This window comes from Phocoena sinus, chromosome 8 (genome assembly GCF_008692025.1).
Source record: "Phocoena sinus isolate mPhoSin1 chromosome 8, mPhoSin1.pri, whole genome shotgun sequence".
Classification (NCBI taxonomy): Eukaryota; Metazoa; Chordata; class Mammalia; order Artiodactyla; family Phocoenidae; genus Phocoena; species Phocoena sinus.
In genome coordinates this window covers 73720379-73736542 of record NC_045770.1, presented here as the reverse complement: position 1 = coordinate 73736542, position 16164 = coordinate 73720379, and the positions used below count along the sequence as shown (strand labels likewise).

General features: G+C 46.6%; 1 protein-coding gene across 3 annotated transcripts in view; it reads right to left on the bottom strand.

The window, feature by feature from the left end:
* NAV2 (neuron navigator 2) overlaps positions 1–16164 on the bottom strand; it is a 332163-nt gene that overhangs the window by 38612 nt on the left and 277387 nt on the right. For all 3 annotated transcript variants that reach the window (XM_032640399.1, XM_032640401.1, XM_032640400.1), the window contains 5 exons: positions 11532–11584; positions 6856–6879; positions 6667–6741; positions 1777–1860; positions 1275–1386 (listed from right to left, as the gene is read on the bottom strand). In XM_032640399.1, the coding sequence (XP_032496290.1) occupies positions 1275–1386; positions 1777–1860; positions 6667–6741; positions 6856–6879; positions 11532–11584 (348 nt within the window). The remainder of the gene's footprint in view (positions 1–1274; positions 1387–1776; positions 1861–6666; positions 6742–6855; positions 6880–11531; positions 11585–16164) is intronic.

Here is a 16164-nt window from a genome sequence, read left to right as displayed (position 1 = left end):
GCGGCATGTGGGATCTTCCTGGACCGGGGCCCGAACCCGTGTCCCCTGCATCGGCAGGCGGACTCTCAACCACTGCGCCACCAGGGAAGCCCCCTGCGATGCTGGTTTTAAGGTCCTTGGGTAGCCGAGTGCCATGCCCTCTTTGGTCAATTAAAGGAGGGCTCTCTCCACTTTACAAAACAGAAGTCAGGGGAGGCTTAGTGATCCCCCCACACTCACTCTTTCGAGCTAAAATGCGTCTGTGAGTGGTGGCAATAGTCATCTGTGTCGTGAGTGCCCCTCCTTTGCTCTCCCCGCTCCTCCCGCACCAGGCTTCTTTCATGCCCTTGGACATGCCAAACCCATGTCCTCTCACCACCTTACGGGTGTCATTCTCTCTTCCTGGGATGCTCTTCTCCCTCTGCTCTGCCTGGCCAGCTCTTGCCAATCCTTCCCACGTCACCTCTAGCCTCGCTTTCCCAGGAGGTCTGACGTTTGAGATAACAGTGGTACCAGAAATAACACTGCCCAGAACAGTAGTGAGACCAAAATAAAGTTTGCAGGCAGTGTTCCTCACAGTCACAGAACCACCCTGACAGCCCGGTCTTTAAGAGCACTGGTTTCAGGGGCAGACTAGGGTTCTCGTCCCATTTCTGTTTCTCACACTCTGTGGCCTCAGGATGGGACTCTCGCCTCTAAAATTCAGTACTCCCCTCAGTACAGTGTGGAGGACCAGCATTGCACTCGTGAGCGTGTTGTGGAGAGAAAATGGAATAATGAAATCATGTAAACACGGCACAGTGCTTAGAACACGGTGAATGTTCCAGAAATGTTAACTCTCACCATTACTTTTCTATCGGTTCTCTTAATATCATTTTCTGGACGTAACTCCTCCTCATGCCCATATCTCCCCCCCGCCCCCCACCCAAGTAAGATACACAAGGACAGAGCAATCCTTCCAGAATATTTTCCGGGACAAATGAGAGACGAACCCATTTCAGGCTGTCCCAGGTCCATATGTAAATATCAAAGCATTAGTGAAGTTAAGGCTATGAAATACTTTGACACTTTGCCAACAGAGATATATTTTCTTCCATTTTGAGATACATCAGAGAAGATGAGCTGGAATAGCTGTTTTCCTAGAGGCTGGAAGCAACTGGATTAAGTGCCTTCTAGGACCTGTCCGACTGACATGGACACCCACCCTCTGGCAGGGAGGTTGCATCATATATTGTCAAGGGAGGGTTCCTAAGGGCAGGTAGGTCGCTGGTCTGAGGCTGTTTCTCTCCCTTTACCTTTGCAGTTGAGCTCTGGGGTGTTAATTACCCCATTAATGGCCGCCTGGGCAGCTGCGTTCTGTTTCTTCAGCAGCTCAATGGTTTTTCTTAACTCATTCAGTTCTGAATCCTGAGGAATAGAAGAAAACGGTGGTCATCCCCAAATCATTCTGTACCGAGTTCAGCTGAAGTACAACTTAGCGTCAGCTTAGAGGAGGGTAGAGAATGAAGGAGTTGCAGGAAACCTTTGTCTCAAACATTAGGTTGAATCAGTTTTTAATAGGCACATATGAGTACATCAACGCAGAAGGAATAGGACTCAGATCTGTTGCCGATGCAGTTAACCGCCACTCCATCTAGGTCATATTTTCACTCAGCAGACCTATTCTTTCAGATTCAATTCCAACAGTCCAACAAGCACACTAAAATCTATGCACCTCTCTGGAATACAAGAGGATAATGTTTTTAGGTTTGTTGTGCATTCCAAGCAGGGAGGAAAGAAGCATCCTTTCTGCTTTACCTTCTGCTCGGCCGTCATGGTTAAGCTCTGGAGCCTGATTGTCATGTTTCCAAGACTCTGTTCAAAGGCCGCCACAAGGTGAGCCTGCAGGGGAAAGACACATTTCCCTTCAGTCACATTATCTTGCAAGGTAGGAGTGCCTGAAGGGTGCCAAGGTCTCAAAGACGGAAATCCAAATGGAGCCACGTGGGTTAACCCGTCGACTTCTTCAGCCTCTTGAGCTCCACCTCGCACCACCCTCTGGGATCCAGTTACTCTAGACTTTCATGTCCTTCACGCCCCCGTGCTTCTTCCCACCTTAGGGCCTTTCTGCGTGCTTCCCCTGCTGCCTGGAATGCTCTTCTCCCAACTGCCTCCCTAACTGATTTTTACCCATCCTTCTCAACAGACCTCAGTGCATGCCTTCCAGACACCCCCAGATTGGGTTGGTTCCCTCCCATTCACTCTCACAAGCACACTGGACCGCACTGTGGTATCACAGTCAAACACACACACACTCTTGTGATTGCTGATTTACGCAAGTCTCCACTACACTGCAGGATGACCTTTTGTTCCCCAAGCACCAAGCTCATAGTAGAGCCTCACGTTGAGCGCGTTTGTAGGATAAATGAACAAAGTGGTTGGCAGATGTTGCTTGTTATAATCCTGGTTAATAAAAAAGCCACCGAAAGGCCCATCTGCTACCTCCTTAGAGAACCTGCCCACTGTTTTCCCTGGAGTTATGACTTTCCCTGGGGCTCCCCTGCACTTTTGTATCCCTGTTAGAAGACAGCATCAGACACACCATTATTTTACATTTTACAAAGACAGTTTTCAAAATGCCGCCAATTATAGTTGAAATATGCATCCAATTTTCAGAGATGTGAAAAACATGAAAAAAATATATACCATTGAATTGAGAAATGTGATGCTTCCCTATCTGCCCCTTTCTCTGAAACCCTGTTCAAGGGCAAGACGCAACTCTGTCCCCCAACACTAAGCCTTTTTCCTTCTTCCACAGAGCAGCAGGTGAAATATTAGTTAGTTGACCTAGGATCCTGATAATATTGTTAAAACCAAGAATAAAAAATGGACAAGTCATCTAATCCTACTGGCCTCAGTGTCTTCATCTATAAAATGGAAGCAATATCTATGTTCCTCCCAGGGTGATTGTGAGCACTGAATGAAACAATATAGTTGAAAATGACCTATAAACTGTTAAGGAATTGCAAAACACAGGAATGACTAGAGACTACAGGGAAAGGACGGGGTTTGGGACTGGGAAAGTGACAAAAGATACTATGAGAACACAGGTGTGGAGACATCAAGAAAGGGTTCTAGGAGTGGGGTGGGTCGATACACAGAAGGTCACAGGAGGAATCAGAAGGACCAGCAAGATACTTGAGTCTTGGGAGAAGTGAGATCTGATGGTTCTGGAAACTTCTAGAGGAAAAGGTGACTGATGCACAGAGTGAAGAAGACAAGGGTGGGAGGGGAGCCGTCACCCTGTGCTGTGAGGAGGGTCAGGGTCAGTGGACATTTCAGTCTGAGGAGGAGAGACTTGACGGGTGAGTGAGAGGCCTCGGTTACTGGACTTCATCAAACAGGGAGATGGAGGATAAGACATCTCTAGGATCAAGTGCTGAGTCTCTTTTCCATTGGCCAGGGAGCAAGGGCACTTGAGATAGAAATGTTAAGTGGACTGGCCAGCTTCTTTCTGATTGCATGCTCTCTCTTTATTAAAAATTGAGAAAATGCCTTTGCATTTTAAAATAAAGAGATATGCTTTAGTTTGCCGGGGACAATGCGGCAGAACAAAAGCCAACCAATTCAAGACATTCACAAAGTGAATGAAGCCAGGACATGGATGTGAGAAAGAATGACTGCTACCCTTGCATTTCAAAGGAATGACAAGGTCAAATTTAAATGACAGAATTTCCATTTATTTCAATTCTCGTTTGATTGCCCCAAGATTCTATTTGTGGGCATTCAACATTTCTCTTCAGTTAAAAACAAAAGCAAAAACCTGACCCCATGAAGACTGCTATCAAGAGAGTGTTTTTGCAACTCAAGGAACCACATTTGCTCTGAAGAACCAGAGGATTGCATTTTGCTGGTGAGCAAAAGGACTGACTTTGTGTCATGGTCTCGATTATGAAAATATGGGCCAGGAGGCTGGTTTAGAGCCGCACAACACCCTTCTCAGCAAGCAGCAATCTCGTATTCCCAGGAAAACAAACACAAGTGTATAAAAACACTCAGAGAAGGTGGCTTTGAGTAGTTTGTCCTAGAAAAACAAACACAGCTTGGCCTGCAAGAAAGATGGCAGACAGTAAAACACGTTAGCACTGCTGGCGGTGTGTGGCAAGACTAAATATTTACTTTAAAACAATACTGGGACTTCCCTGGTGGCGCAGTGGTTAAGAATCCGCCTGCCAATGCAGGGGACACAGGTTCGAGCCCTGGTCCGGGAAGATCCCACATGCCACGGAGCAACTAAGCCCGTGTGCCACAACTACTGAGCCTGCGAGCAACAACTACTGAGCCCACGTGCCACAACTACTGAAGCCCATACGCCTAGAGCCCGTGCTCTGCAACAAGAGAAGCCACAGCAACGAGAAGCCTGCGCACCACAACGAAGACTAGCCCCTGCTCACCGCAACTAGACAAAGTCTGTGCGCAGCAACGAAGACCCAACGCAGCCAAAAATAAATTAATTAATTTAAAAAAAGAAAAGGAAAAAAGAAAACAATACTGGATTCAATAGCTTTTGTGAAGAGCAAAACGTACTTCTGAAATAATAATAATGTGTGAGAGATCTCATTCTTCTCGATCAGAGAGGACAGTTCCAAATGGCCCAATGTAAGGTCCCTTGGGGAAGCATGAGGTCACTGGAGGAATTAATCCAAGTTCATTGGTAAGCAAATTACTTACTATTTTTTCATTAGTGAGGGGCAGCCATTGGCAGCTGTAATTCTTAACTAGGGGAGTAGCTCCAAATCACTTGCTGTCAAACCTCACAAGTTTCGAGGAGACCCCTGGCTCACCGGGTCTAGGGTAGGTGCTGGATTCGAATGCACGCATCTGGTTACTGAGATGAAGACTACCCACAGAAGAATACCTCTGCCGTCTTAACTAGGCTCTAAGCCTCAAATTTCAGATCTAACATCAATTTCTGATCTTCTTTGGATAGAGTTACCGATGGAGGAAGACGCCAAGAAAATAAAGGATTATAAAACACACAGTAGGGCTTCCCTGGTGGCGCAGTGGTTGAGAGTCCGCCTGCCGGTGCAGGGGACACGGGCTCGTGCCCCAGTCCGGGAAGATCCCACATGCCACGGAGTGGCTGGGCCCGTGAGCCATGGCTGCTAAGCCTGCGCGTCCGGAGCCTGTGCTCCGCAACGGGAGAGACCACAGCAGTGAGAGGCCCGCGTACCGCAAAAAACCCCCCCAAAAAACAAAAAACACACAGTAGCCTAGTATATTAGGGTTTTGAAAAAAACCCCAAAGATTTCCAGAAATGTAAGAGAGCTCGGGAGAATGAATAGTTATGGGTAGTTACCAATTATTGAGCCTATAATCAAGGTCAAGCACTGTGCTAGGTACTTCATGTGCAGACTTTAAAGTGAAATGGAAAGTTTCCTTGAGTAGACTCAGGCTCAAGCCAGGAATTTTGTGGGCAAAAGCTGCAGATAAATATTAATTACTTTCCTGGTCCAAAGAAGACAAGCTTTTGAAGTTGCTTTTCATTTTAACAGCATGCTGGGAGTCATGCAGGTGGCTTTCTGACAGGCTCACACACATGGATGTGTGAGCTCAAGCTGGGTTGTGCGCTCCCAAGCAGGAAGCCCTGCCTCTGAGGCATCTCAGCACCTTCCAAAACCTCAGGCTCTGCCTTCTGAGCCTCAGCCCTTGCCAACTCACGGCTCTGCGGGCTCCTTTATAGACTGATCTGATGGGGTAGGAGATCTCTGCCTCTACTCTGACCCCTCACATCCTATAACCACACCACAGTTAGGAAGCTGACTTAACCACCTAACAGCTGAGAGCCTCCATGATGTGGCCTGACCCTGGCCTTTCTTCGATGCCTCCCTCCTTTCCACTTCCTTCCCCCCTCCACCCCAGCCTCTTCCCCACATCCAAGCCATAGATTCTAATTACATTGAGCTATTTATAGCTTCCAAATGCACCGTGGGCTTTTGCACGAATTACTCTTTGGTTAGAATGCTGTCCTTCCCATGCATCCTCCCCTACACAGCATTCATCAGATGTCACCTCCTCCAGGAAGCCTTTCCTGACTTCTTCCAGCCCCACCAGCACTGATCTAGGTGCTCCTCCTATATATTCCCGCAACCTTCACCCTTTATTGCTATCACAACAGCTATCATGTTACAGCAAAACTGTTTTGTCTCTGCTGTACCAGACAAAGAACACTAAGATGACAGTGACTGTGCCTCCTTTGCTGTTGAACCCACAGTACCCGGGGCGTAGTTGGCACTCAAACAGTTGCCGAATCGAATGCCAGTTGGCAGTGCCTCCTGAACACGTACTTGTGTATATTATAATTACAGAGCGGTCAGCTATTTACTGTGGAGCCTTAGATTTTTTTTTTTTTTCTCTTAAGATGAAAATTTTCAGAAAGAGAAAGGGAAATGAACATTTCTGAGCACTTAATCTATTTCAGGTACTGATCACATGACACCCCTGAGAGCTAAACATTATCATCCCCCAACACACAGATGAGCAAAGGCAGGCTCAGAAGTTAAAGAATTTGCCCAAAGCACAATGCCAGTAAGTGTCAGAGCTAACACTCACACCCACGATGCTAAAGTCTATGTCCTTTTTATTATACCACACTGCTTCTATAATGCTCAGAGGTAGCAATGGCTACCGCCCTGGGTCTGTACTCACATTTGCTGTCAGCTGGGTGGTCAAAGCGGAAACCTTCTCCTGGGAGGCATCCAGCTCCCGCCGTAGTTTGCGAATCTAAAGACGACAGGGCACAGAGTTACTTGCTTTGGGAGTCTACTTACAGGCTGAGCTGGGAGAAATAATTGATAATAGCGAAAGACGAAATCCAACTAGCCAACTCTTCCTTACCTCTGACTGGCATTTTTCTTCTGGCTGTAAAGAAAAACAGAGAAGAAATTAGACCAGTTGAGGAGCTAAGAACAGTATAATCCTGCCTACAGGGAGTACCATATTTGGACACTTACAGCAGTCTTAAAGATTTATTAGTTTCTTTCCTGATGGACTTTTCTGGATAAAGTGGTTCAATTAATACGACCAATCAGAAAGGCCAAATACGAACAGCACGTTATTTTAAGAAACGAGAAAGAATTAGGAAATACGCTCCTGTTTTCGTTGTGAGGAGCCCCCTGTCCCCATGTGGAGATGACGACAGGGAGAAGCTGTGATGAGAAGGGGATACGCTAGGGCAGAGTTGCCAGATTTAGCAAATAAAAAAACAGAACACCCAGTTAAGTTTGAATTTTTTTTAGTTTAATCTGGCGATCCTACCTGGGAGGCAGGGAGGACGGCTCATAGATTAATTGTGCCCCGTTTTATCCCTCCCTCTTATCTCCCTAGGGCACTGAAGCAGCAGGTCAGGAAGGTTCCTGAAGTGAGGGGGCGCTGGGAACCCCTGTCAGCCAGCCTGGTGACTCCCCAGGTTGTAAGGACGAAGGTGGCCTGTCCCTTCCTGCTGCTCCATCTCTAGTCCCCCAGTTACCTGTGACCCTGGGGAGTAAAGACGAAGCCTGTAGGCCCTCTTACCGGCAAAGCCTTCCATACTGGGCCCTGGGTCTGGGGTGACACAGCAGTCGGCCGGCCAGAGACTACGAGCTACTTGCCTCTTCCCATAGGGGGATCCCACATGGCTTGGGGGGGACCTGCAGGAGGGGGAACTATTCCTTCTCTCTTCTGGGGTTCCCGAGGGGGGGGGGTCCATAAATGAAGAAACCCCCAACCCTCCCCAACTGCCCCCGCAAACACACCCTTTCTTGGAAATATTGGAAGTGTTCCTGCCCTTCTCTCCACACCCCACCATTTGCACTTCACTGGGGTGGAACAGTGACTTGGGAGCCAGGTAGGTGAGTGAAAATCAGGAAGGACCCTATTTTGTCCTTGAGTCCTCTATGTGTGTCCTAATCCAATTTCACTAGTGATAAACCCATTCTTTTAAAAAGTCAGCACCTGGTTTCTGGCTTCTACTTCTCGATTAGTTCAGGATGCAGAGGGGTATGATCCATTAGGCCCCGTAGTCCCTGTACCTAACAGCTGGGACAGGTGGGTAGCCCTTTCCTGTCTGACCGCCCTTCACGTCCTGCTCCCATCGCCCTCACTCCTGGTCCTGCCCCAGAAAGCCCTCCCTCCAGGCTGGCTTTTAACAACAGTAACTAATTGTTAGGTACACTGGGGCCAAATCAGTTAATCCTTGCAGTAACTCCACAAAGTAGGTTTGTATTCCATCTGAGGCTCAGAGAAGTTAGATATCTTGCCTAAAGTCACACAGCTGGACAATCTCCCCATCTAAGAAACACTTTCAGGAGAAGGTCTGGAGAAGTCCTCAGGGCTTACTCTGCCCTCTCTGATAATATTCAGCCATCTCTCTTTGTCTGTCTGTCTGCCTGTCCATCAATTCATCCCCACCACCATCAGATATTTATTGATTTCTAACTCTGTGTCAAGCACTGTTTTAAGAACCTGGGATACAGCTGTGAACATGACCAAGTCCCTCACATCTTATGTTGCTTATGTTCTGGTAAAAATAAGTAGCATTTTATTGAACACTTACTATATGCCAGAGACGGTTCCAAGCACTTGACATTCATTATTCATTTAATCCTCGTAACAACCCTTTCAGAAGGTACTGATATAATTTGCTCATGGTGACAGCTGATAAGTGATAGAACTGGGATTGGATCCAAGGTAGTCTGGCTCCAGAGCCTATGATCTTAACCAGCACTTCCTCCTGCTCTGACTATAGGCGACATTCTCCTGGAGGCCTTCCAGAAATAAGGCCCTGGCTTCTGAGTCTGATCCAAAGGAGAAAAGTTAACGGTGATAACGTCACAGCTATCTAACATTTGGGAGGCGAATGGAGGTCTGTTAGCAGGCTGAACCATCCACGGAGGACCAGCCCTACTTCTAAACACTTCTATCAACAGCCTTTCTTGGGCGGCTGCCACTGTCTGTCTCGGAGCCCACCTGTCTCTGGGGTTGGAATCCTGTTCTCAACAGCAGCCTGGAGAAATCATGTGTTTTGTATCTTGCCCCAGCTGCTGCTGCTCTTCTGTACATCTGGGAACTCCGAGAGAAGCTCCGGGCCTCTCTCCACTAGGCAGTTCCCCAGGGAACTCAACTGTTGCTCCCTACCGACCAAGAAAGCAAATCTCATGCCAGATGTGGCCTCTTCAATGTTTTTCTACTCCAAGGGCCGGCCACGACCTCTTCATGGTATTTATTTAGCATCAGACTGTCTTTTCTTTCCTTTGTAATTAAAATTACAGGCAAATTGCAGCCAGAATGAACATTATTGAATATCTAAGAATTGCAGGGATTTCAGGGGGGAGAAAGCCTACTATCATCCAATAAGAGCCTTTAAAACACTCTGGTCTTAAGCAGACTCTTTGGTCTGGGTTGGTGGCAACTTAAGAGACTCCAAGGATCTCTTTTTAGACAACAAATACGAACTTATTTACCTTTTCATTTACAGAGGCGCCTGAGCATTTGTTTCTGAATTTCATCATCACCAAGGAGCTAATAATAGATAAGGGACCACACACCACTGCTTGGTGGTAGCAGAGTCTAGCCAGACTTGCAGTTTTCCTTGGAATTAGTATACCACTCCATCATGAAAATATTCAAAGGTTAGAGTATTTTGTAAAAAGTCTGCAAAAGCAACTTACATTCTCAGAGAAGGCACATATAAAGAACAGTACATGGGAACCTTTGACTCACTGACTAGTGGAATGTCAGAGGTTGTAGGGATCTCGGAGACCAATTGGCCTAGCTCCCTGAGGCCAAGGGCAAAACGGAGACCCCCAGAATAAGGAGGTAATTTGTCCGAAGTCAAACAGTAAGGGAAAAACTATGAATAGGCCTCGGGTCTCCTGCTATCCAGATAAACATGGAATTAAAAATTATTATTATTAGGTCTTTGGTAATTTGTGAATTTGTATCAACTCAGAAAGGACAATTTCAAATTTCATGAAAACACGAACTTCAGGTCCACACACCTAGAACAAGAGCTACTGAAAGAGAGGCCTGTAGCTGTAAGAACTCCCGGTGGTTGGCGTGAAGGGGAAGCAGCCAGGAACTGCAAGTGATGGCTTCCTGCATCTGAGTTCTCACAGGTGGAGGAGCTCGTGCTCTTTCCCTCCCAGGCTGGCTGACGCAGGCCAGCCCCCATTTTTCACTTTTCTGAATGAAAAGTGTGTTGACAGGAAACCCTGGGAACTCCCTGGGAAAACATGGGGTTTGGGCACTGAAATGTCTGGTATGGCTGCCCTGCACCAACCCTGTGAAACTAGAGTTCCACACGCCCCCCAGGCCCCCCCCCACCCCCGCCCCGCCGCCCCCCTCTGTGCCTCTGGCTTCCTCTTTCGGCAGTAGGCTCCTCTCTCCACCTAAACCACGCCCTCGGGGCTCAGCCCAGAGCCTGGCATATATCAATACTTGGTGCCAGTAAATACTGTGGAAGAAGTGAATCTAGGCGGAAAAGTACCACCTCTGATCTGGTACCCATGTCACAGAGTTTCATTCTAGACGAAAGGACTCAGTAGATGCAATAGCTGATCGTTAGAAGGCCATCCCTATGCTTTCTTGGATAACGGCTTAAATAACCCCTTCCCAAGGTTACCATATATAAAGTCTTGAAAATGAAAGCCAGGACTTTGATAAAACTTCAGACAAGATGACTAGCAGAGGAAAGAGGTACTGTGGAATTGGAGGGGCAAGGTGGATAGGAGCAGAAGAGAACGTTTCTAGGTCCTTCAAATCAGACCGCGTCAGCAACCACTGAGGTCTGTTTGCTCGCTATAGGCCTAAGAAAGACAGTCAGGCCCCGGGCTCTCTGACTTCATTCTGGGATGGTCTTTCACTTACAGGGGGCTATCTACAGTCTGTCCCACTACAGAGCCGAGACACCTGGCATTACCAAAAACTGAATTATTAAAACATCTGTCCTCCACGGAATTAAGGGCTAAAGAATTCCCAATTCCTAATTAATCAAATGTTTTTTTTCCTACAGGAATTCCCGAGTTAAAGTTTTTAAGACAGTTATGCACAGAGCTATAAAAAGTAAGCATACTATTCATTGCTTTACGTGCATTGTCTTATTTCACGCAAACCTATTTCTTGAACACCTACTATATGCTAGGCCCGGTTCTAGGCACTAGGAATAAAACCAGAAAAAAGTCCTTGTCCTCAAGGAATTTATATTGCAGTGAACAGTGATATTCATAACTTTAATTCTCATCACAATGCCACAAGGTAGGGGCTGCTGTCCTTTCTACTTTACAGACAAAGAAACTGAGGCAGACACAAAGTTGAAAAAGGCATCTCACACATTCTAACTCGTTACCACTCGAAGCACAATGCCACCTTAACAAAAGTCAGCTCCTGATTTCTTGGTTGGTACATCAGTAACTGTTTGTGAATTTCAACCCTTGTTCCCTAATTAATTGATTCCCTTATAATGGAAATGCTCTCTCTAGGAGACATGCTGTTTTATTTTCGACACACATAGCCACACAGCATTGATTTGTACTCACTGTAGAATAAATTGATGACGTGCTGGAAACCAAGGAGAGTGAGGATCCATGAACTGTTTAAAAAAAAGAAAAGATAGAAAAGGTGAATTGCAGTTGGCTACTATGGAGCCGAAAAGGGGAAGGGAAGGAGAAACTCAGCATTAGGGGACATTACCAGGCTTGCAGCGACTTAACCTCTTCTTGACCCAACCTTTCCTGGTTTGGTGACAGGTCAGTGTCAAGTAAGGAATAATTTTCTATGGGAGTCATTTCTCTATTACCACATTTTTTTTTCTTACACCATTCTATATACTACCCCTGCTCCAACTATCAAAATACCACATAATTACTAAGTTATATGTTTCAAGTACAGAGAAATGTTAAGAAGCACTTTTTTTTTTTTTTTTTTTTTTTTTTTTTTGCGGTACGCGGGCCTCTCACTGTTGTGGCCTCTCCAGTTGCGGAGCACAGGCTCCGGACGCGCAGGCTCAGCGGCCATGGCTCACGGGCCCAGCCACTCCGCCGCATGTGGGATCTTCCTGGACCGGGGCACGAACCCGTGTCCCCTGCATTGGCAGGCGGACTCTCAACCACTGCGCCACCAGGGAAGCCCAAGAAGCACTTTCACTGCCATAACCTGTGTGACTCATAACTGTATAACCCAGAGGCAACTTTTACCTGCTCTGTTCCAGCATATTTTATTCCTTTCTTTTTTCTGATGTATTCCCTTAGGGTTAAGATTGGGTTGCATATATATTTTATATCCTGCTAGCATCTGCCATTTGTATAAGCAAAAAGATGAGCTGATTATTTTGAGCCTAGGAGGCTGGCTGTTGGCCATGGTAAATTCATTCTAGATGACCATGTGCTAGAACACTGTTTAGAAAACATATCCACAGAAACATAGATTCTTCATTTGATTTCTATCATATCTACAAAGCGTTCTCTTTTCTGTTTGCGACTGGTATTTTGGGTACCATCCTTGTACCCTCCTCACCCCCTCCTGCCCCCAGCCAATGGAGACATTTTATTTTCTGTTTTCATGGAATTTAAACCACGGTCTTTTCCAGGACTAGGTATTCTGGCTGACTTCTCTTCTTGGAAACCAGATTCTTTAATGACATTTTCTTAGTAATCTCCCAACAACTTGTTTGAAAGACAGAAATATGCCTGTTGAGACATCACAGACCTTCTAATGGGGCACACAGCTTCCCTGACCAGGAGTGGAATGCCTCTACCCCACGCTGCGCTCTCACCTGCGGTCTGAGAGTGGGAGGCTGGGGAGTACTTTCCATGTGTACTATACGGCTTTCACCTACCACCCAAGGAGTGAACTCAACTTGGATCGGTGGTTGGCAGAAGCTACCTGCCCACAGATATCCCAGCAACGGCTCAGCCGACCACTCTGGTGCCTCCACACCGTCTCCCCAACAAAGCTTCCAACCTCCCATCCTTCATTTAGGTGCTCCTATAGCACTCTGAATCCTGCACGGCTCTCTCAAGCATGGCCTGCGTGGTACTTGGCCGTCTCAGAGTCTCTGCCCATTCAGTTCCTTTGGTTTAGGAAGTTTCCCACTCCTACCCATCCAAATCACCAGGATCAGCTCAAACAGCATCTTCTCCTGGAGCCCTATCTCATTTCCTGACAGCCACCGGGATGGGCTTCCTCCCTCCTCTAACCCACACAGCTCTCGGCTTGCACTTCTGGCCCTCTTCTCTCTTAGACGGTGCCAACTGCTCTGAGGCTATCCCTGCACCGTCACTCAGATCCACCCTCTTCAGCAACGTCCGAGGTTCTAGATCTTTTCCTCCTTTCTTTCTCCATCCATGACTCATCTGGCCCATGCCCCTAAAAAATCAGTTGAAGGTGTTAACGGCCAATAATGGCTTTCAGTGTTAATATGCCCACACGTTAACAGAGGCCTCTCATGCCCCAACCTAGTGGCCTAACGGTCCAAAGGGGTAAGTTACTTTAGCCCCACGACACAGACACTAGGGGGGAAATTACGCTGGAGGCCAAGTTGAGGGAAGAGAGGTGACTAGCGTGGAGCCATCCTTCAATCACACTGCCCTGCCAGACGCCCGCTCCGGAGGCCTGCACAGGGCTGCTGCGTGGGCTCGGGCTGCTGAAAAATGGAGGTTTGTCTCATATCTCTCTACCTCATACACACGGATTCACTGATACTGCCTTCAGCAATACCGCAAGACAGGCTTGGGGCCGCAGGCAGAGAGGAGCGCATCCGGCGGGCTTCGGGTGGAGGTAATTATTTTTCTCCGTAATTCGTTCCTCTCACTTGTAAATAGCAACGGCAAGGCTGTGGTCCAAAGAAAGTCCTTGCTTTCCAGATCAACCCAAAGCTAAATATGGCTGCCTGAACCACCGCAGCTGGCCTTCCTTCAAGAAAACTGAGCCAAGGCAGAGCCCGGGTCACGTGGCTGGGATACTTTTGGACAACAGAATGCTTGTGAGACTTACAAAGCCAGAGCAGCAGAAGCATGCGCCAGAGCTTCCTCCCTACACCTGTTCCTCCAAAGGTTCGAAGATACGAGGAACCGCAGAGAATATCCAGGCCTTCTGTGCCGCTGACTAATCTGAAACCCGGAGAGGTGAAACAACCTGCCTAAGGTGCTACAGCATTCAGGAACAGAATCTGCAGACCAGAAATCTGGAGATGGCTTTGCCCTTGAGTGCCCTTGTTTACTGGTACCTGAGGGTTTTTTGTTTCTGGTAAAGCTTTTTGGTATATGTAGAATGGTTTCCTAAACCCCTCATTCAATCTACATAGGCACAATCTGGGACCAAACAAGCAAAAAGTGCATGTTTGAGAAGAACTAGAAGGCACGGGTAGGGGTGAAATCACAGGATGGAATGAGACAACTGGCCATATCCCAGCCAATAAAGCAAACAGATGCCTTGGGTACCATATATATGGGTACCATATATATATATCTACGAATATAGATATAGACATAGATATATGTATATATTCAGCTTCATACTAATCGAGCACTTCCTCATACTACCGTTTGAAGTAATCCTCATCATCATAGAGAATTTGTAGGTAATATTCCCAGACAGGGCAGGGATTTCTATCCCTAATGAACACAGGAGTAAATTTAGGTCCAGAGAGGCTAAGCCATGTGGTCAAGCACACACAGCTGGTCAGTAGCAGAGAGAGAAAGTGAGTCTGGGTATTGCACTCTAGTCCTCGCTCTGCCACTGGGGGCTGTGGAAGGAAGGAGTCGGTGAGAATGAGATGCAGTTCTGATGGCTAGCGGGCTGCCCTCTCAACCAGCGGAGGAAGCATAACTGAAAACGGCGACCACACTGACGAAGGTGCAGGGTTTGCTTCAGACACGTAAGAAAGCCCAGCTGTGGCCAAGGAAGAGACAAGTGTAAGGCAGGATTGAGTAGAAACACAGAGGGCTGAGAATCAGGAGTTCAGGACATAGTTCTGGCTGCAAAAAGTCCCCAAGTCACTTCCTCTGTTCAACTTTGCCATAAACAAGATGGGGTTGAAATGGCCCATGGGGAGAAGGATAAAACAAAACATGACAACTGTAACAATAGCTACCATCGACTGAGTACTTACTATAAACCCCTTTCAAAGTCATTCTGCTAAATGCCTTCCAGGATTTATCTCACCTAATCCTCTGAAGTAGGTACAGTTGTACTTATTTTCCACATTATAGTGAACAGGAAGTAGGCTGAACAGGGTCAAGTCCCTTACTCAAAGCCACCTTGCTAACAGTGGAGGTGCCAGGACTTGAATCCAAGTGTAACTCAGGGGCTAGAAACAGGAGAGCTGCAACACAAGATTTATTTACTAATAAGCTGCTCCGTTTCTGTGGGTTCCATATGAACTGATTTAGACTGCACCAGTTCTTAGGGATGACTGGTCAAGTCCCTGGATTTTTTTTTTCTCCAAAAACATTCATTTGAAAAGTGCCTCAAGCATCTCCCTAAAGTGCACTATTAAAGTTGACTTGAAGATTGCATAATGCATCTGATGGAAATTAATTTACCCGAAATAACCTTGAAAGGCTGCACGTGGGCCGTGCCTGTACCTCATCTACATATTTATGACTTCCATTTCCTTCAAAATGGAAAGTGCTAATTAAATCCCACAAAAACCTCACTCAAGTACTTGTGCTAATTCTTCCTAAACTTTCTTTCTGCTATCTGGCATATGATATATCTAACTGCCTCTTATCAATATAAGGAGGTTCTATTTGGTCCAAACATGAGATGTGAATTTTTTCCCAACTGTTTCTGCAGTACCAGGAGTTTATACATTCAAGAGGGGGAAAAAAAAAGTCATCCCCCAATGGAATTAAAAACACCTAATTGCACAAGCCCTATTTTGTTTTTGTAATGTAATAGCCTTGGAAGAAATAAAATCAATCTGATGCCAAATTTCCCAAAAGATGAAGATGTTACATGTTTCCTAGTATATCGACGGCAGTCTCTACCTCTTCTCCCCAAATTTGATTTTACCGCTGCGCTTCAGTTCCACATCACCATGAATCATCAGGGTTTACAAAAGTCTAGACGCTGCTTGTGGGCAAGCCCTTTATATCAATGTCACTTTGACATCCCGGATATGCCACAGTTGTGCTGCCTGACGGCTTGATTCCAGATGGAATAAAAAAA